At 39.4% G+C, this 22,005-nt stretch overlaps 1 protein-coding gene across 1 annotated transcript; it reads right to left on the bottom strand.

Annotated features, from left to right (window-relative positions):
- Positions 1–8,642: 8,642 nt before the first annotated feature.
- Positions 8,643–19,608, bottom strand: LOC133105665 (solute carrier family 46 member 2). Its single transcript, XM_061215924.1, has 4 exons — positions 18,408–19,608; positions 17,279–17,362; positions 11,013–11,169; positions 8,643–10,815 (listed from the first exon to the last, which is right to left on the bottom strand). The coding sequence occupies exons 1-4, from the start codon at positions 19,408–19,410 to the stop codon at positions 10,758–10,760; spliced, it is 1,302 nt and encodes a 433-aa protein (XP_061071908.1). The 5' UTR covers positions 19,411–19,608; the 3' UTR covers positions 8,643–10,757.
- Between the last annotated feature and the right edge of the window lie 2,397 nt (positions 19,609–22,005).

The raw sequence follows: 22,005 nt of genomic DNA, 5'->3' as shown, positions 1-22,005 counted from the left end.
AGTTTAGCGTGTGAAATATGAGCGTAAACTGCAGTTCAGCGTGTGAAATATGAGCATAAAGTGCAGTTCAGCGTGTGTTAAAGGAAGCTTCCATGAAGCAGATTTCACCGATGCATTTGCCAAGCCCAGGATGAGGACACCTCAACACGACGGGACTAATAAGCGCTGATCTAGATTCCGCAAAGGACACATCGCTCAACCTTTTCTATTTGTAGTAAACGGAAGCATCTGGTTTAGTTGAGTGCACATGCGCCTATAGATTCCAGGCTGTGTTTGGAGGCGTAGCGGAGCAGCTCTGGTACACTCACTCCTCAGCCAGACGTCACTGATGAAGCCTTGCGTTAGATTCTGTATGTCTGCGTGGTGAGGGTGTGCCCAGGGTGAGCTGACTCATTTGGGAGCGTTGAGCCTGATGCGATACACAGTTCATGGGGGGGATTCTGCCCTTGGCTTCTCCTAACAGTTTATTTGACCAAATTGATCTCTTTTAGCTCACTACTTTGTCTCCCTTTGAGAAGGAGATTCTTTTGGGAATGCTTAGGGATATCCATGCTACGATTTGTGATTGTGTAGAAATATTTAGTGGATTGGGACTGGAAACGGTGTTCAGGTGTTAGCTGGCCAAAACACACTGCTTCTGTAATGGGGCCCTTACTCACACCAAACTGGTTTCAAGAGTTTCAGTGTTATGTTTTATTTATGTGTACGTTTTCTTTAGTTCACAAATGACGTTTCTCATCCCGTTCATGACCGCTGATCTCATAATGTTCGAGTGTTTTAGATTAGGATGACTCAAAGTTAAACGTATTGCGTTTCAGTTGAAGTTACCCCTGGTGTTACGGAATACAAGAGGTTCCCATGAAAGAGGAAGTACTTTTACCAGACGTTTGTTTTGGTGTCACAGCACAGATTTATCTGAAGCTTTAGTGAACAAAGCATCCTGATATTGTGCTCATGCTCCTGGATAACAATGGGATCTTTGAATACTGTGGCTGATATTGGAGAACATCTTAAATCTGTGCTGGTGCCGTGTCGCACCGTTCTGTGGATGTGGAATGCTGTGCACTGCCCTGAGCAACTTCATCATCTTTTAATGTATGCCAATACTTCCCTTAAGCAATAAGTTAATTGTATTTTTTATAACATTACTAAGCTTGACTGTTCTATAAATCTAAGGCAGAGCTTGAGCCAAATGCTGACCCCTGACAAGGACTGAAGTGTGTGAAGTGTTCTATTGTGTGTTAACATCTTTTTATTGCTCAATTTGCATCCAGCGAGGGAGATGTGGACATGGAATCAAATGCTTTTGTTGACTGATACCCCATCACTGCAGAGGTTATCTGTATTTCAATTATCGCCGTACAGCTGTCTGGATTATTGTTTTGGATGTACAGTTGGTGTAACTTGAACATTATAGATGATGTTGCTTTCTCTTTATACAGAATCTACTACTGTAGATGGTAGTGGAAATTAGAACACTGAAGGTCTGTTCTCACTAGCAGCCAATCAGTTCTATTCATAATCACACTGAAGACATCCCCACAGTGCACTGATCCACCACCCCCCCTCATCCCCACAGTGTACCAACCGCCCCCCCCCCCCCCCATCCCCACTGTGTACTGACCCCCCCATCCCCACAGTGTACCGACCCTCCCCCTCCCCACTGTGTACTGACCCCCCCTCCCCATCCCCACAGTGTACTGTCCCCCCCATCCTCATCCCCACAGTGTACCAACTGCCCCCCCATCCCCACAGTGTACCAACCGCCTCCCCATCCCCACAGTGTACTGACCCCCCCCATCCAGACTGTGTACTGACCCCCCCCTCCCCATCCCCACTGTGTACTGACCCCCCCCCCCTTCCCCCAATCCCTACAGTGTGGGAGATGACTGGCCTTCAAAAATGAAACCATGCTCAGATTGGTACTGTAAAGAAGTTCATTCATTTATTCATAATTGACTTTACGGGTTTGATTTTATCCATATGTCTTGTATTATAATAGTGCTGTAAAGCCTGTGTAATGGGTTTTAAGGTATTGAACATTTCTACATGCACTGGTTACTGTCATGGTGCTGTTGACCTGTGGAAAGGTGGAAGTGTTTTTGTTTTTTTTGTCGTCACTATGGGAACCAATAACAAACAAAATTTCAAAAGTATTTCAGAAAATTCTCAACTGTGCTACTGCTTAAAAATCTTGGTATTTTGTTATTTATACAGACCTGTTATGGTTTCTGCCCATCAGTGAAACCTGCCAGTTAAGCCTCTGACATCATTTCCTGCACATACTTGGCAAATGATGAAGTGCTATGATAGGTCCTGGTCATTGGGTTTTATATCCTGAAATGCAGTTAATCCTGTTATTACCCATCATGCTTTTTGTAGCTTAATCTCAATTAGTCTTAATTGTGCATAATTGCTTGTTGGTTTACAGGGCAGTGTTCACAGGTATGGACCCATATTTATAAATGTTACTTGTTCGGCAGTATTCACAAAAAGGTGTTGCTATATTGTGTATATGGTAACATTCCTGCTTTTTGCTTTTTAGGAATACAAAGGAAATGCAGAGTCATATATTGCGATTGACACTGAAGCTTATTAGGCCTTTTTAGGCATGATTATTCTCCTCTCAGTTATTACGATTGTTTAATTTCACAAAGCTCACTGTAAGTGGTGTCTTCAAATCTGGTTGCTGTAATAGCAGGGGCCCCTTGCATGATAACATTTAAACTGCACTTCTTATGTCTTATGCCATTCCACTGATGGATTTCGACTAACATGGAAAAGGGCGAGTTTGAAAAGGTTGGCTGTATTTATTTTATTGTGGATATTTTGGTCAATCAATCTGTGCCAGAACCACACTTAAGACTATATTCAAAAAACAATGTCACGTGAAAGTTTGATTCGTATATTTTAACAATGGAAACATAATGATACATTCTTATTGCATGTGCTATTATATCATGATGAGTTTACCTTTCTGGAAAATATAGCCACAAACATGCAAACTGTTTAAAGTAAATGCAGTTCAATTAAAATGCAAACCAATACCGTTTGCGTTAGTTCTACATTTGAGTTACTTTCCATGTAGACCAATGTCTGGACTGCATTCTGAAATTCCTTAGTGGCTACTATTGAGGACTACCATCCAATGCCTTGGCTGCACATTGCATTTGCACTATTGATATTCTATGTCTGCCGCATTTTATTTATAGTATGTGCATGACATGATGGGGGGGCGGGGACATTGTGTAATTATTGAGTACAATTTCAGGAAACTGAAAAAGGTCTGCCAGATCGATCTTGTCTTGTGAACTGCAATTGTGATTAATTCTGAATGGGATACGGAAAACGTATAAGCCGAGTTGTGGATTCAGCTGTGGAATGTTTTATGGAATTGTTATGGATGGAGTAGAATGGCTTTATGGGATTTTCCTTCTCTGATCTGTAGAATTTTTACACCTTTTTATTCAGGAAGAAAAGATTAGCCTCCATGTTTTTAATATGGCTCTTTCCTGATTTATTCTCATTAAAAGTTGTCAAAATCAAAGCAGTGAAGTTCCATTATAATTAAAGTCCCTTTTGAACCATAATTAAGCTATTTTATTATTCTATTATTATAGTTTTCATCCTTATTTCATAATGCGTTCATATACTTTGACATTGATACTTGTGATAGACAATACAGGTTAGATTTAGCAAGTTGTTTTAGCATTGTATGTTTGTATAGTCCTCTTTGCTTATTTGAAAAACCATAAACTATTCAACAAAGTTATGGAAGAAGATTGTAGGTTATGCCAGCATGTGTTGGTTTTCCAAGTCTGTCTAAAGGATGGGTGTTTGGGCAGAGAACAGGGGGGGAAGTTTTGATTTGTAGCATTTTAAAGGAACCTTCATATTTCTTATATGTTTTTATTTGAATCTTCAATGGAAAGGCAAGTGTGCTCTCAGTTGGAAGCTGATGCCAGGGGAAATTAATGATTGTAAAATTTCAGAGTATTTGAGCCTTTACTAAACTTGAAATTCCACTTTGTAATTGTGTACTTACCCCATTCAGTCTTAATCTCAATTTCATGTGATCCTAGTGATTCTGCTGCAAATGCTGGTCACACAGCATTCTGAATTGAATTATTGAATGTATTCTCATTTGTCAGTATTTGGGTTTACTATTTGAAATATTTGTGTTAATTGTGGAATGTTTAGATCTTAATTTCCTACATAGAAGTATGTCCGTATGATGGGCAACCACAAGATTGTCCAATTGCATCTGGGGATGGACATAAAAAACATTCATTTTTCTCAGAGGGAAAAACTGATGAGAGAGGGTATTCTGAAGGACTGTGTGATCTGGGTTTAATCTCTGCACCACAGTGTGTGCACTTTGATTGGATGCCACACCATCTGTAGCCACAGCTGTCAGTGATCACTGCCTGCTGCAGCTCAAACTGCTCTCCGATTTGCATGGAAAGCCTCTGCCTCTGTGATTCGCAAAAGTATTCAACCCCCCCTTCAAAAAATTGTCCCCATTCTGATGGTTGATATTAACATTAACTGCCTGGACCTCCTGACCCGTATTTACATGATTTTATGCATTGCACTGCTGCCACATGATTACTGATTAGATAATCGGCTGAAGAAGTTGGTGTGCAAGTGTTCCTAATAAAGTGCTCAGTGAGTATATTTTTTTTGTGTATAGTTTGCAAATGTATTCAACCCTTATATTTTAATATTTTGTAGAGCCACCTTTTGTACCTTTTACAGCTTTAAGTCTAATAGGGTAAGTATCTACCAGCTTTCTACATTGCCCAGGGGTGATTTTTGCCCAATTTGCTTGGCAGATTTGCTCCAGGTCCTTCAGGTTCTTTGGATGTCTCTTGTTTACTGCAGTTTTCAAACAATGCTCAGATTCTCGATCTGATTCAGATCTGAGTTTTGACATGGCCACGATCAAACGTTCCCCTTTTTTCTTTTCTTTTTTTTTTTCTTTTTTTTTTTTATATAAACACTTTTTGCCTTTGTGCTTAAGATCATTGCCCTGCTGAAAGTTTCTCCTGAGCTTCAGTTTGTTTGCAGACTGAAACAGGTTCTCCTGTAATATCTCACTTTATTTTTGCTCTTTCCATTCTCCCTTCAATTCTGACAAGATGTGCCCAGTTCCTGAAGATGAAAAGCATCCCCACCACCATACTTGGTATTAATGATGGTATTAATAAGGTATGGGCCCTGTTAAGTTTGCGCTACACAGAGAAAAACTGATCAATTTTAATACTTTTGCAAATCTCTCTCTCTCTCTCTCTCTCTCTCTCTCTCTCTCTCTCTCTCTCTCTCTCTCTCTCTCTCTCTCTCTCTCTCTCTCTCTCTCTCTCTCGCATTGTAATTTTGATGTGGAGGTAGAGTGGTTTGAATGATCTGGGAACTCCAGCATGTGGGTATCTGTAACATCATATCATATCATAACATTTCTATTTGGCTGAAGCTTAAGTGAAATTCTTATGAGATGAAAAAACATTTACAGTCCCCTCCAAAAGTATTGCAATAGCAAAGGGGGAGGTGGGGAGGTGAGATGCATGCTCAACTGGGTTAAGGTCTGGTGATTGACTTGACCAGTCTAAAACCTTCAACTTTTTCTCCCTAATGAATCCTTTGTTGGACTGGCAGTGTGTTTTGGGTCGTTGTCTTGTTGCATGACGAAGTTCCTCCCAATCAGTTTTGTTGCATTTCTCTACATTGGCAGACAGAATGTTTTTGTAGACTTCTGAATTAATCCTTCTGCTATCATCATGAGTTACATCATCAATACAGATTAGTGAGCCATGCATCCCAGAAGCAGCCATGCAAGCCCAAGCCATGACACATCCTCCGCCATGCTTGACCGATGAGCTTGTATGTTTTGGTTCTTGAGCGGATCCCTTTTTTCTCCACACTTTGGCCTTTCCATCACTTTGGTTGAGGTTAATCTTGGTCTCATCAGTCCATAAAACTTTCCTGCACTTTTGTGGCTCATCTCTACTTCTTTGCAAATTGTAATCTCGCCTTCTGATTCTTACTACTGATGTGTGGTTTGCATCTTGTGGTATAGCCTCTATACATAGTATTCCATGAAGTCACTGAAAACGTGGCCATATTGTACGGATGCATAGTGTACCAGTGGGTAAAAATTCTAACCTTCGTCAAGGCATGCAGACAAAATATCATGAATAACAACAAGAACCAACCGATACCAACAATATAATGACACTAGATAAACTCAAAGAGACAATATTAAGAAAAAATGTGTCTTATCAGTGGATTAGATCCATACAACAAGGACATAACAACTTGGAAATTGCCACTCTGGTTTGCCTGGAAATAATGGGAAGATATCATAAATGACTGATTCATCTTACAACACATTTATTGTTCAGCCTAATGATAAATCAAGATTACAAGCAGAGTGGCCAGTGTGCTCATTTAAGATAAGGATCTATGTCTGCTAATGTTGACGTAAATTAGCGAATGCTAGCTAACGTTAACCAGTGCCACCTAACGTTAGGTAAGTAGCCGGCTAATGTTGCCCTGCTTTACTAATGTCAACACTGGCATTAATCAATTTGATCTGGCTAGATTCTACCTTGAATTAAGTTATTTGCTCTTCATTGTACGTCGCTCTGGATAAGAATGTCTGCTAAATGCCTTTAATTTAATGTAATGTAATGAAGTGATCAGAACACACTCTGCTGCTTTTGAAGGCAGTAGATCTTTCAGGTTTATTCAGGTTTCTTTCTTCTCTAGTTGTTGTACAAGCTATCCCCAATACTTGTGCAATGGCTCTGATTGATTCCCCCTCTTATCTAAGCTTTAAAAATGCTTGCTTTTCTCCCAAAGACAGCTCTCTGGTCTTCATGTTGGTTTATCTTTTCTAACAGAAATGCAGTCTTCACAGGCAAAACCCAAGGCTAAAACAAAGAGTAGACTTTCAGATTAATTTGGGAAACAAGAAACACCTGTCATGTTCTTATACTTTTGCTCACCTAAAGCTTGGGTGGTCTGATACAAAAGGTGATATGAAATGAAAGCTGAAATCAGATCTGTAATTTCATGTACATCTTTTCAATTCAGACTAAATTGTCTTCAATATATAGCAAAAACAACGGAATTGACCTTGCTGTTCCAATACTTTCTGAAGGGACTGTATTTTCAGGTTGTTCTTAACTCCAAGTGTCTAGTTTAATCCAGAATTGGGATGGTAAAATAGCCGATGATAATGATTGAGGAGAGTAAAATGATGTGTGAATGAGCTCTGTGTTGTTGCACTGTGTGCATTCTTCTGCCCTGCCTCTCTGAATGTTTCTGTTGCTTTGTGCTTCTCAACCGAACCAATGTAGCCATTTTCCCCTTTGTGAGATTACGGGGTGTAATTAAGGCAGCTACAATACGTTTTATTGTTTTTCCTGTAATCTTACTGTTGTAGCACATTTTTTTATAATTCTGTACAGAATTAGTATGACGTGTATTCATGGATGAAACATGGATGAAAATTAGCAGTCACTTTAGGTGACTTGAGCTCTTTGACATACAAATTGAATATAAATTCTAAGAAACTCTTTTCTCATTCTTACGAGTCTGAAATGCTTAATAGAGTTTGTCATTGGACTTCGTAAATGACCTGCATTGCCAAAATATTTACGTAAAAAAAAAAAAAATTGAAGTTAAAGGTAAATACATTTTGTAACTACCCATTGAATATGCCTTGACTTTGTGTAGTTCCTTCCAATATTCCCATCCTGTCAGTTAGGACTGCCTTATGTGTCTATACTGTATGTTGAGCTGAATTAATTACCCTGCAAGCTTGTACAAACAGGTTTGTTTCATCTGAGTTCGGTAAGGGTTCTGAGGGTGAACAGGCAGTGGGGACTTTTTTTTTTTTCTTCTTTTTTTTTTAACCTAAAATGTTAAAAGCCAAATAGCTTATCACATACCTTTCCTTTCGTTCCACTGCTGTCCGTTGTTTATTGCAGAATTCATAACGTGTACATTTTGATGTTTAAATTACCAGTGTGTAAATTAGCTTGTTCATTGATGTTGTTTTGATGCAGTTATCCTTACCTCAACTGATTTTAAATATTGGACCAATAAAATAAAATTTAAAAAATGTATGTACTGCAGGTCACTCTTGTCCTTCCATTGTGCATGTACTCTCTGCTTCACACTGAAAGAGTTTTAACTGTCAATTAGCTTTGAATGTACAATTTCTACAAAACAGTCTCTGCCTTTTTGTTGCCTTTTTTGATATCAGCAGTCGAGATTCATGATTTTATGTTGTGAAAAATGGACAAAATATAAAGAAACACATTCATAAACTACTATCCCATAATGCCCTCAGCCATCTAGCCTTAAGTATATTTAATGCCAAATATAGCGCTCTTATATTAATGAAAGTACAGGGACAGCCTGGATGCACATGTATAGGTTTCATTTTCAAACCATCATTCACTTCACCTTCCCCCCTTTGTAGTTGATTCCCGTTCACATTGTGTGAAATCTCATACTACGCAAGGGTACATTTACTGTTCAAGTCAAATTGCGATGTATACACAAACCATTAAAAACACACTTTTAAAAATCCAGATGTGCAGTTGTTTGTGACTGGTGACAATGGTACAGTGTTACTGTAACATTCAAATTATCTTTATTTTAAACCATTCTGGGTCCCAAAAATGGTGACTAAAACAATTGATTTAAAACTATTCAACAGAAAATCTCTGAAGGACAGAGTGAAATGACAATTCAAATATCAAATCTCCCATTGGAAAAGCTGCCCAAATACATGATGTAAGTGCATGTATCCTCATTGAGCAAAATCGACTCAAAGTAATCTGACATCTGCATTTTACCTGTCCTCTGTAAGGCCAATACTCCAGCCACAGTTTATGGACATGTTTAATCTTAACTATCAACATTTTAATGAAAAAAAATCAATATACTATAGAATTAATTTCCATAAAAGTGGACCGTACACATACAGTGCCCTCCATAATGTTTGGGACAAAGACCCATCATTTATTTATTTGCTTGAAGTCTGCGATTCATGGACATCATTGGGTGTTTTCTCTGATGATTCTCTGCCCGGCCTGTATTGCAGCCATCTTTAGCTCATGCTTGTTTTGGGGGCTCCCCTTAATTTTTTCTCTTCAGCATATGTATAAACACTGCTGTAATTTCTGGTGTAACCAAAATGTATAAAAATACCCTCACATCAGAGGCAAATCAAGGAGTATTTGTCCCAAATATCATGGAGGGCACTGTATATACATTAAACACTGTACACATCCCTTTCATGCAGTGGATAGAATATGAATACACCCCCTTGAACAATTTTCAGATTTATTGGAATTAAAATGCAATCAATCTACCTATTTTTCCGTCTAATCTACACAATACTTTGCCATTTCAAAGGGAAAAACTAATTATAAAAAACATAATTTCCAACATTAATTAAAAAAGTGCAATAACCTGGTTTGATAAGTATACACCCCCTTTACTGAAACATCCCTTAAACTATCTCAGGAATAACCAATCCTATACACAACTATAACCAAGCTAAGCTCAATGTCCTATGTGGAATCACAGCGATTAACTTGATGTGAATAAAAACAGCTGTTTACCATGGTCCCTCTGTTTGGAAGTACAGTCTCACACAAAGACAGCAGCATGTGTTCCAAAGATATCCCAAAACAAGTCTGTGACAAAGTTGTGGAAAGGAACACATCAGATGAGGGATATAAAAAGATCTCTAAGGCTTTGAAGATGCCATTGAGCACTGTTAATACTATCATTAAGGAATGGAAAGTGCATGGCACCACTTACAGTCTCCCAAAATCAGGGTGTCCATCTAAACTGTGGTCAGTTGAAACCAAAATATAACTTTTTGGCATACATGCCAAATGTTATGTTTGCCAAAAACCCAAACAACACCATCTCGACTGTGAAGCATGCTGGTGGCTGCATAAAGTGTTGGGGATGTTTTTCAACTAAAAGGACTGGGGAACTTATCAAACTTGCGAGGATGGATGGAGCCAAATACAGGAATATTCTGGAGAAGAATCTGAGAAGGTCTGTAAAGTCTGAAAATGGATCGGAAATTCATATTCAGCAGGACAACGACCCAAAGCACAGGGCTAAAGCTCCTATGAAGTCGTTCGCTCGCTCGAAGACTGGTAGCTGTCAAAGGTGCTTCCACTCAGGTGGGTCTATACTTAAAAAAATAGGAAAATGACAGTTTTGTTGATTAAATGCTTTCTTTTTTTAAATTGAAATGATTTCACTGCATTCATAAGATATGTATGTTGTACACTTTGGTTCAGGGCAAAACAAGTTGCATTTTAATCCATTAGATTTACAGACCATTATACAACAAGATGTAAAACCTTGAAGGGGGGTGTTTTCATTTTGTATCCACTGTAGTACTCAATGCATGTCAATATTCTGACAGGCAAAGTTGCCATCAACCAATGTGCATGCCAAGCAAAAGCTGCAACTTAGACGTGACAGTTAAAGACCTGGATATTGAGAATCCAGCATAATCAAACCCTTGCATTTCATGTGATATGTATACAATATCGGGGAAATAACTTGGGGAAAAATAACCGTGTTCTAATGACTGCTGTAACTCCAGACATTGCTATAGAATGTTTTTGCATTCAATCTGCAGGCAGTAGTTTTGTTGACCGTGAGGATTAGATCAAAGTCCAGGTGGAAACGACTGACTGGGGTTCTCCTCATCAGTTGCCCTGGATCCTCTCGTAGCCCTGCTGCCTGCCCGTCCTGCAGCCCACGACGCTGAAAAAAGAGACAGATCATTTCAGAACTCTATTTCAAACGAAAGACAATAATGGGTCACGTTCCCATTACTCACTCGCCCTCTAATGCGAGGCAACACCACACATGGAGATAAACGAGGAGGAAATGATGCTTGAGCATATTAATAATTCAGAGATCGATACGATTTGGCCGTAGAGACGGAGTGCACCAGTTACCTGATGGGTATAATGGCGAGAAGCGTGAGGAGGCTGGAGAACTGGAAGGGGACCGTGGGGAACCACTCCAGCGTAGCCTGGTAGATCTTGGTGAAGATCGGGGAATAGACCAGACTGGCCAGAGCGAAGGACAGCTGGAGGGTAATGAGTATTTTCCCTGTGGAGAAAAAGCACCATTACACACAACTATTAATTTAGTAGAATAAGGAACAATGGACATGCAACAGTTTTATTGTGCCATGCTGTACATTCAAAGCTCTTTGGATAGGGTTGTGCCTGATGTTAAGATGGGCGGCCTGTAGCATAATGATTAAGGTGCATGATTGGAACACGCAAGGTCGGTGGTTCTAATCCCGGTGTAGCCACAATAAGATCCGCACAGCCATTGGGCCCTTGAGCAAGGCCCTTAACTCTGCATTGCTCCAGGGGAGGACTGTCTCCTGCTTAGTCTAATCAACTGTACGTCGCTCTGGATAAGAGCATCTGCCAAATGCCAGTAATTTAATGTAATGTAAAAGATGAGGTGGTTGACCCCCCTGGACATCAAAACTCTGGCAAGAGGGCATGCTTAAGAAACAGGCAATGAGGTCTGAAATGCTGGTAGATATAAGGAAGTGGACAGATCTCTGGATATGGCTGACATTGAATGAGCAGGACTAGGTGCTGTTTTATACTGCAGCTGATGGTTAAACTGCTTTAGCAAGTTTAAGATAATAACACTGAAGTATGGTCTGAACATTTCTCTCCCAAATCTGTTTTAAACTACTACTTCCGTCAATAAAAAGTCTAGTTTTAAAATTATTAATGATATTCTTGTATATCAAGAAATACAATTCTTGCAAAAGATAATAAAGTTGAACCACCTTTGAAATGTTTTGGATTTTATATCATGTTGTGTCAATGATTTGTCAGTAGAGGGAGCTATTACACTTACTGACTACTTAACTTAAGCATGAAGCTAGACTGGATTTTATTTAAGTAAATATGCACAGCTGGTACAACACACTGTGACAACAAAAATGTGGAAATATTGGAACTGTGTAAAGCTTTCAACATTTTAGGAAAACTGACTTGGCCTAATGCCCAATGTATGAGTCAATTCCTGATTGTGAGTGCGGAGGATCATGAAAAGGGAAGTTATACTTTCACATATGCCTGGGCCTAGGCAAACATCTTACAGTCATATTACAGTTGCAGAGATATTACAGTCAAATCTTTACCCTAAAAGTCATTTTCACAGATTAAGCCCAGTCCTAGACTTCATTTTATTACTGTTATTTTTAAATGTAGATTCTCCATAAAAAACTGCATTTCATATAGGACTAAGCTTCATTGATGTCTGTGAAACCAGCCATTCATCGTACACAGTTGTTTATATATACAGTGAGCTCCACAAGTCTTGAAAGAAAGACATATCATTTCTTGATTTGGCTCTGTACTCTGTACTTTAAGTGCAGATTTTCAGCTTTTATTAAATAATATGTTTACAATGGGGGAAATAAGTATTCAACACATCAACATTTTGTCCAGTAAATGTATTTCTGATGAGGCCATTCAAGTGAGATTTGCACCAGACTTTAAAATCTAAACATTAAAGTCCAAATGTAAATAAAGTTATGAGTAATAAAGTGGAATGACATAGGAAAAAAGTATTGAACACACTAACTGAAATTAATTCAATACTTAATGGAGAAGCCTTTGTTTGTAATGACAGCTTCAAGATGCTTTCTGTATGAAGTAACTAATTGCCCGCAATATTCAGATGTGATTTTGGCCCATTCCTCTACACAGATTGTCTTTAAATCTTTAAGATTGCGGGGGGCCCTCTTGTGAATCAGGATCTTCAGATGCTTCCACAAATGTTCAATTGGGTTTAAGTCAGGTGATTGACTGGGCCATTCCAACAAGTTGATTTTCTTTCTCTGAAACCAATTGCGAGTTTCCTTTGCTGTATGCTTTGGATCGTTGTCCTGCTGGAAGGTCCACCCATGTCTCATCCTCAGCATCCTGGTGGATGGCAAGAATCTCAAGAATCTCTCTGTACATGGCTCCATTCATTGTTCCTTCAATGATATGAAGTCTGCCAGTACCACGAGAAGAGAAACAGCCCCACACCATGATACTTCCAGCTCCAAACTTCACTGTTGGTATAGTGTTATTCGGGTGATGTGCAGTGCCATTTCTCCTCCAAATATGGTGTGTTGTGTGACAGCCAAAAAGTTCAATTTTGGTCTCATCTGACCAGAGTACATGCTCCCAGTAGTTCACTGGCTTGTCCAAATGTTGTTTGGCAAACTTTAAACGAGCTTCAACATGTCTTTTTTTCAGTAGTGGAGTCTTGCGGGCTGAGCGTGCACAGAGGCCATGGCGGGGGAGTGCATTACCTACTGTCCTTTCTGTCACAGTTGTACCTGCTGCCTCCAAGTCTTTCTGGAGCTCTTTCCTAGTGGTCCTTGGCTCTTTGGCTACTCTACTAAGTATCCTTCTGACTCCCTGATCAGAAATCTTGCGAGGAGCTCCTGTGTGTGGCCGGTTGATGCTGGAGTGATGTTGCTTCCACTTACGGGTAATGCCCCCAATGGTGCTTACTGGAAGATTCAGAAGTTGTGAAATATGACTGTAGCCAATTCCATTTTCATGTTTTGCAACAATCTGGTTGCGAAGGTCTCGAGAGCTCTTTACTTTTACCCATCATTAGATGTTTCTTGTGTGGCACCTTGGTAACAAAAAAAAACCTTTTATAGCCCATCAATATATTCTAACCCAGCTGACATTAATTAGCACAGATTGGAGGTAGAGTTGCCTCCTAATTAGTTATGGTTTTTCAGCGGGTTCCTTGCCTTTCCTTGCTGTGGTGTACTGCTTTTTCTTAGTGTGTTCATTACTTTTTTCACATAACTTTATTTACATATGGACTTTAATGTTTTGATTTTTTGTCTGGATTTTCTGAGTTAATACCAAAGTCTGGTGCAAATTTCACTTGAATAGGCTCATTGGAAATACATTTACTGGACAAAATGTTGATGTGTTCAATACTTATTTCCCCCATTGTATATGTTTTTCATAGACTATGATATAAAATGAGGTGTGTTGTGAAATGGAGTCTGATTAGTGTGTTTTATCGTGTCCTTAGTGCTGTGTAAGAGATTGTTCCGTACATAGTCTTGATTCAAGGATTTTGACTGCCTTTGGAGTCTGTTATTGAAGTTGGTCCATATGAGAACCAGTGTTGTGCATTTGTTTTTTTAAACATTCAACTACATTACAACAATGCCGTTCAATGAGTCAAGTCCCCCATTTCAACTTGGCATCAGAATTGGCACAAAGTACATTTTGAGTAATGACTAGCAAGGTCAATATTTTGTTGCATACCCCTTACATTTGATCTTACATCAGTAAGTGGTGGACAGTAAGTTCATGGGTGATCCTTTGAGATGGTCTGCCAGGCTTGTCCTGGCATCTCGTTCAGCTGCTGTGTGGTTGCTGTGTTTTCAGATTTCAGTTCCCTATAAGTTGAGCGACAAGCAGGCTCAGTGGGGTTCACATCTGCTGCCTAACTGGGCCGTGTCAAACCACCTTCACTTCCTGATAAGGTCATTAATTAAGTTTACTGTTGTTTACTGTACATCTTTGGTTGTTGTCTTGCTGCATGATGACCTTACTGTACATCCAATGAATTTGGTGGCATTTCTCTGAATACTAGTGGACAGTATGTTTCTGTACTCCTCAGTGGTCATTCTGTTGCATGATGCAAATGCAGATATTTAACATTTTGCCTGTGTGCAACTTCCTGTTCTTCTTCTCTCATATCTGACTTGTGCAAAGATTGTGTTTTTGTACCTCCCTTCATGCACACACACATACAAAGAGCAGGCTGGATTATCAGAAGACTCAAACTGAAATCCCAGTATAAACCAATCATCAGATACCAAACCGGGCTAAACATATATACCTAAACCATATAATTTTTTTGCTTTGTCAGTTGTAATAGTTATTGGAAAATGGTTCCAAATTCTCAATTATTTTTTATTTTCATTCAATAAATTTTCATGTTGTGTCAAACTTAATACTAAGTGACAATTTTATGGTGAAAAACACAGGTTGGCAAATGGTTTTATATTAACAACTTTCTATGAACTAATCTCCTGATCTCTTGGATAAGAGATTAGTTGCTTGCAACAGCATCGTTCGTGTTCTTGTGGAAAAGGTACATCATTTTGACTGTATATCCAACATTGTACAGGAATACACCTGTCAAATACTAAATTATAAATTATTATATCATGAATTTTTAAAAACATGCAATTTCGCGCACATTAGTTATAACAAAGATTGATTAGATTATGTTTCAATGCCCAGCTGGTTCACAAGCTAACACACATTATAAAGTACTTTAATGCCAAAAGTACAGTGTGGAGGGAGTGAATTTAAGAGCAGGATTCCTCTTACTCTGCTCTGAAGCAGATTGTTGCTACTGCTAGTCTCCACTTAAACATTTGGTGTCACTGACAGGCCTAGTGAACAGACAGAATTACACTGCCTACAAATGGGCCCGTTCAGATGTCACTCCTGCTGTGAATAAGGGGAATAAGGGGAATAGAATGAGCAATGAGGGTAGATGCATCTAGGTGAAGCAGGTCTCTGCACACTTCAGAATCACTCCAGGAAATAATGAATTACTGCCCAGCCCAGTTCTCCAAGTCATGTGCTTGCTGAGGTTATTACAGTGATGCAACTTGGGAAGTTTTTGGTCTCATTTTTTGAGAAGGAATGTGGACTAACCAGTAATGTTCGGTGACTTCGCAGCTCTGGCATGCACTCGGGAAATGGAGGGCCAGCTTATATTTCCAGTTCACTGAATTACAAATGCTTTCCCTGCAACACATTAGCAGTACTTGTGTCTGGCAGCTGAGATTCTCCACCTTTTTCACACTGTGAACTGGACTGACTGTGACGGATTTAGTTTAGATCAAATGGCCAAATTTTATTATTATTATTATTATTGGCATTTTGGCAGACACTCTTATCCAGAGTGACGAACAGTTGATTAGACTAAGCAGGAGACAATCCTCCCCTGGAGCAATGCAGGGTTAAGGGCCCAACGGCTGTGCAGATCTTATTGTGGCTACACCGGGATTAGAACCACCGACCTTGCGGGTCCCACTCATTTACCTTAACCACTACGCTACAGGCCACCCTATTTTATGTATGGTTTATTTATCTTGTTTTCAACAACATTTCTTGCCATGTTGTACACTAATGTACTCTCCATTTTCAGGCCTCCCAGCATTGTAATATTATTTCAGATGTAATGGAGACCGGGGAACAACCAAACACTTTCAGGTTTTCGCTTAATTAAAATATATATACACATATTAGAGCAAATATTTTAAATCCAGAAATAAGATATACACTCACTGAGCACTAATTATATATAACTACGTATTCCTGCGATTATCTAATCAGCCAATCATGTGGCAGCAGTGCAGTGCATAAAATCATTAAGATACGGGTCTGGAGCTTCAGTTAATGTTCACATCAACCATCAGGACGGGGAAGAAATGTGATCTAAGTGACATTGACCGTGGAATAATTGTTGGTGCCAGAGTAGTGGTTTGAGTAGCTCAGAAACTGCTGCTCTCCTGGGACTGGAAAATGTTTGGTGAATACAGCATTTCTTACCAATTATATTTTTCATTTGATAATTGCCCCGGAGAAATGGTCTATATTTTATGTAGACTGACTGCATATGGCAACAATAATATGTAATTAATGCCTGGGAAGAAATGAATAAGAGTGAGTGCTAAATAGGACCGAATAAGTGCATGGTACACATGGAATATACAATGTTACATTACAAGTTATTGTGGCTGATGCATTTATAATAGGTAGGGACATGTTGGAACAGCATGGCTCAGTCTCTGCTTGCTAGTGAAATGTGCAAAAAATATACTACTTTATAACCCACAAGACAGTGATTTAAATGACATATATGTGGAGTGTTGCATTCACACATTACCAGTAATCAAAAAACACTTTAGTGAAAAAAAACCCATTACTTTCAAGGTGCTAAAACACAGATTTGTTAATAACTCTTGATGAAGTTTTCAAATCACCGTGCCACTCACACATGAGAAGTGGGTTGCTATAATACATAAGTGGAAACAACATTCTTGCTCAAATGCACCTATGCGAAATCCCCATGTTTAAACATGCCCCCTGTTGGTTTGTGTCCCAATCTCCCCTCTATCTGGGCAAGGACTTACCGTATGAAGAGCTGTGGACTTGTTTCGACAACAGAGAGCAAATGATCGGCATTGGGATCAGAGCAAACAAAGTCAAAGCTCTAGCTGTAACAAAGCAGAGAGAAGAGCCATGAAGGGTCAGAAACCTCCTGTATAGGATGGCAGGGTTCAGTGTGATGGCAGTGTTCGGTGTGATGGCAGTGCTCAGTGTGATGGCAGTGTTCAGTGTGATGGCAGGGCTCAGTGTGATGGCAGTATTCAGTGTGATGGCAGTGTTCAGTGTGATGGCAGTATTCACTGTGATGGCAGTGTTCAGTATGATGGCAGTATTCAGTGTGATGGCAGTGTTCAGTGTGATGGCAGTATTCAGTGTGATAGTAGTGTTCAGTGTGATGGCAGTATTCAGTATGATGCCAGTGTTCAGTGTGTCACAGAGAGTGAGCTTAACTGTACACTATTTCCTGCGGAATACGTGTAGGCCATGTAAAATATACTAACAGATACACTTCAAAAGCTGCATAAAGATGCATAAAGATATCCACCATTTCAGTTTCACACCTGCCTATTATTGTACCCCAAGGTTGAATTGTTTGAACATTGTTTGAATAGCTGTTGCTATAGTGATGCTATAAAGTATAGTATAGACAGACCCTTTAGGAAGGTGTCCTCAACCCTGCTCCTGGAGAGCTGCAGGGTGTGCTGGATTTGTTGTTACTCAGCACTTAATTGATAATTAAAGCAGTTAATTACACAGTTAACTCACCACACCTGGTTTCTTGGGTCTGAACTGGTTGGTGATATTAAGGTGAAACCAAAAACCAGCAAACCCTGCGGGTCTCCAGGACCAGATGTGAGGACCATTGATTTAGGCTATCCCAGCATGATCTGTGTGTGAATCCATCCTTTCTATCCGTCATATTGTATATATTTGCAGCGACTCTTTGATACCAAGCAAGGCTTATAAAAGGTCATACCTTTCTACTGACATAACTGGGGAATCAGTAGCCATCGTAAAAATGTAATTCATATTGCACTGCAGCTCTCCTGAAGCGTCTGAATACTCCGCTAACGGTAGATAACGGTATAGTGCCATAGTTGGCAGAGCATTTAACAATACTGTAAAAATATAGATATATAAGGATAATCTTACCCAAATAGTACATGTATGTTGCTGTCACGAATGCCATAAAGTAAATTCCGGCGGCGAAGGACAGCATTCCAATTATGATCAAGGTGGTGTCCCGCGCGCATTTGGAGAACACGACGACCCCGAGGAAACTTGAGAAGAAGATGAGAAACCCTGCCGCGTTGCCATACCCAATGCGCGTGGCGTCCCAGTTCAACGGCTCTTTCTTTACAAAAGATATCAAAATCTCCATTGCACCCGCAACAGCAACATCATACAGAATGGCACCGGCAAACAGCAGGGCGATATTAATAATGTCACGGGGACGGCGATTCAGTATTCCAATTTCATCATCTTGCCGATCTAGGCTGCTCCTGGAACTTCGATCGTGGTTTGTTTTAAGGACGAAAACAACGTATAGAAAGCACAAAATATACAGAAATACACAGAGCCCCACGAGAAGTACTCCTTGTCTGTGCTCGACATCATACAACTTGAAAAGGTGTCCAGATGCTATACTACCGACGAACCCTGCCAGCCCGTATATCAGTTCTGTCCTGCTCATATGGAGAGATCTACGTTCCTCGTTCGAAGACACGGACACAAGCGCCATAACACCTGCCCAATACGAGGAAAACCCCCCACACAGCCCATAAACCACCGCACCCCCAAACATCACTTCAATGGGTAACTCCAGCACTATAACCAGCAGCAGCAGAGTTCTAGAAAGCACGTAACCTAGCAAAGGCACGGCAAGGGGTACCGTCCTGTATCCTTTATCCCCGTACCTCGCCAGAAAATACGCGGGTACGAATGGGAGGAAGCTCGACAGCATAGTGTAAGTCATGAAAAAGTTTGAAATGGCTTTCTGTTGTTCCTCCTCAGTGGCGGTGTGATTGACGGAGTCGGTCGCATTGGTGCGTTCGTACACTACCATCTGCAAACCGGTATCATAGAACGTACTGGCAAGTTGAGCACAGAGAACGACGGGTTCAACATATTCCCGAATCGGTGACAAACGCTGCATCTCTTCTATTTTTAAACGTAAGCTTCAAAACCTTTCAAACGACAGTTTAAATATAGATAAGTTCGATTTCCGCACTCTGTCTGTCGCCGTTTTTCTCCTTCCTTCAACTCAGATTTCGCAGACCACGAAATTTCCTCGGAGCGACGATTTACCGTCAGCGTATAAAACAGCGAATCTATTCGCTGTCTGTCCAACAGCCAGCCCAGATTAGTTCCTGAGTCTGATGAATGAAGGGTGAGGTGTCAGGTTGCTATGGGGAAGTCGGGCAGTAGGTTGACCTGTTTTAGTGTTTTTACACACATAACTAACTCGTTAGTTAAAATGAATATATATAAACTTTTAAGATCTAGATTGTAAACTGCTATGATATGCTGTTAAAATTATAGAAGAGAGTAACGTAAACTACCGGTTATTCTTGTATTTGTCAGCGTTATGCTCAACCTTGTGCATTATTATTATTATTATTATTATTATTATTATTATTATTATTATTATTATTATTAATAGTAGTAGTAGCAGTATTTCAGTCTGGATGTGAAACTAGGTCTATATAGTCTTAAGTATTAATTTGTTTTCTTCTTGGAAATATGTTGATGTTTTTCTTTCAGAATAAAGGTCTTGAAACAAATGCAGTTTCTCACTATATGGCCTTAAGACTATATATGAACTGTATTTTGACAAACACGTTTGTATTACAAAAAATCATGGTTGCTGACTAAAGATTTCTCAACAATCTCAAGCAAACACCTCATATTTAGTACTTATTTAGCTGTTTTCCAAATAAAACAGATTTTTCATATAAATGTTGGGTCAGCGCCAACACCCCACAAGCTTGCAGACTGGTTGCACAAGGTGGGTGTGGTTAACATAATGAAATCAGCCACATCAAAAGTTGCCTAAACCGTCTGTATGAATGGTCTCCTCGACCCATGCCAGTACGCGAAAAGCGACAAGCAGACACACCTAAACGGAGCTGACTCTCAGTTGTGCAGGTAACTGGGATCAAGAAGGGTGGATCGTCAGCTTAATTAGCTACATGTGTGGGTGTGGCTGGCAGGTGATAAAAAGTGTCTGTGTGCCTGTGTGTCTCTGTGTCCCTGTGTGCCTGTGGAGTCTCTGTGTCTCTGTGTCCCTGTGTCCCTGTGGTGTCTCTGTGTGTCTGTGTCTCTGTGTGTCTCTGTGTCTCTGTGTGTCTCTGCGTCCCTGTGTCTCTGTGTGTCCCTGTGTCTCTGTGCGTCTCTGTGTCTCTGTGGAATATTTGTGTCTCTGTGGAGTCTCTGTGTGCCTGGGCCAAAGTATAAAGTTGGAAGCCTTGGCACATTTGAAGAGGCAGTTTTGACTGCAGCGCTTTGTTTTAGCTCTGTGATTTATACAATTAGTGTTATGTTTTGTGGTTAGTTTTCAGTTGAACTTTAGTGATTAGTGTTTTTTTGTGATTGGCTGATGGCCAGCCATGCTTTATTTTTGCTTGAGCTCCTTTAAGAGAGTTCTTATAATAGGAAAGCTTACTAACAGAAGACTCACTCATTTTTGTTTCTCGGGAAGTTTGGAATAGTTTTTTCCTTCTATATTCTTTCATAATGTTTCTTGGTAATTGTGATTTTGACTTCTGTTTTATGGCATTAGTTTAGGTTACGGTCCATTTTTGTTTCCGCGGATATGTGGGTGAGGTTAGGCCGTAACACTCCCCCACCAACAGGTGTTCCCTCATCAACAGGTGTTTTCTGCTCTACAACACTTACTACAGTTTACACTCATCCAACATGGCATTATACAACTGATGTGTCATTCTTCCACTCCCCATGGTTACATATTGTGCTTTTGTTAAAGAACTGTGGTTTGAGTAAACTTCTTTTGTCTTTGAATTGGTGTGTGGTTTCCCCTTGTTTGTTACGAGCTTGACAAAAGTTTATGGTTATTATCGTTTTGTCATCCATCTTAACAAAAAACCTACAAACTTACAAACATTTTTATTCATTTTGTTCATCGTGATTGTTACATACACAATTTCCATCCATCTGCATCAAAAAAATGTAATCTTAAAATTTTTTGTATATAAGATAATCCCTCACCCTTTAAGTCTATGCATTTTTCCATTTTCAACTGAAACACATTTTACATGATAAATCTCTTCATAAACACTTTTATTGATTTATTTAAACATTTTCTTTTACATAATATTTTCTATTCATCTCTATCCAAATATAGCACATCTTTCTGGCTTATTTAATTTTCACATTTTAGATATAGGACTTTTTATTTAATTTGAATTTTTTAGGTGCTTTGGGCGCCATATTCCGGAAAAGCACTTAAAAAAAAAAGTTATTTCTATTGCTATTATTCATTTTCCATAATGAATGTCTGAAAACACATTCATATAAATTTCTTTCAAATTGTTTGTTAATAAAAAGTACACCTTTCTTTACACCTTTCACATTTTGGAGAATATAGTCTTATATATTTTTCTTTATTTTGCACTGAAAAGATATTTCACCATAACTGTCTAAAAACACATAACTGTTTATTTCAACATGGTTATAATATAAAAATTATTGCCTATCCATGTCAAAAAATTGCATGACTTTTTGGGCACTT

Source organism: Conger conger, chromosome 12 (genome assembly GCF_963514075.1).
Source record: "Conger conger chromosome 12, fConCon1.1, whole genome shotgun sequence".
Taxonomy (NCBI): domain Eukaryota; kingdom Metazoa; phylum Chordata; class Actinopteri; order Anguilliformes; family Congridae; genus Conger; species Conger conger.
The sequence above is the reverse complement of the archived record's forward strand: the minus strand, read 5'-3'. Positions and strand labels throughout refer to the sequence as shown.

What these genes read in the sequence shown, in the direction of transcription:
- LOC133105665 (XM_061215924.1), bottom strand. Translation starts at nt 19,410, where the DNA reads ATGCAGCGTTTGTCACCGATTCGGGAATATGTTGAACCCGTCGTTCTC. An exon ending in AACATACATGTACTATTTGG is followed by an intron (nt 17,363 to 18,407) that starts GTAAGATTATCC and finishes GCTTTGTTACAG; the next exon opens with CTAGAGCTTTGACTTTGTTT. An exon ending in CTCGCCATTATACCCATCAG is followed by an intron (nt 10,816 to 11,012) that starts GTAACTGGTGCA and finishes CTCTTTTTTCAG; the next exon opens with CGTCGTGGGCTGCAGGACGG.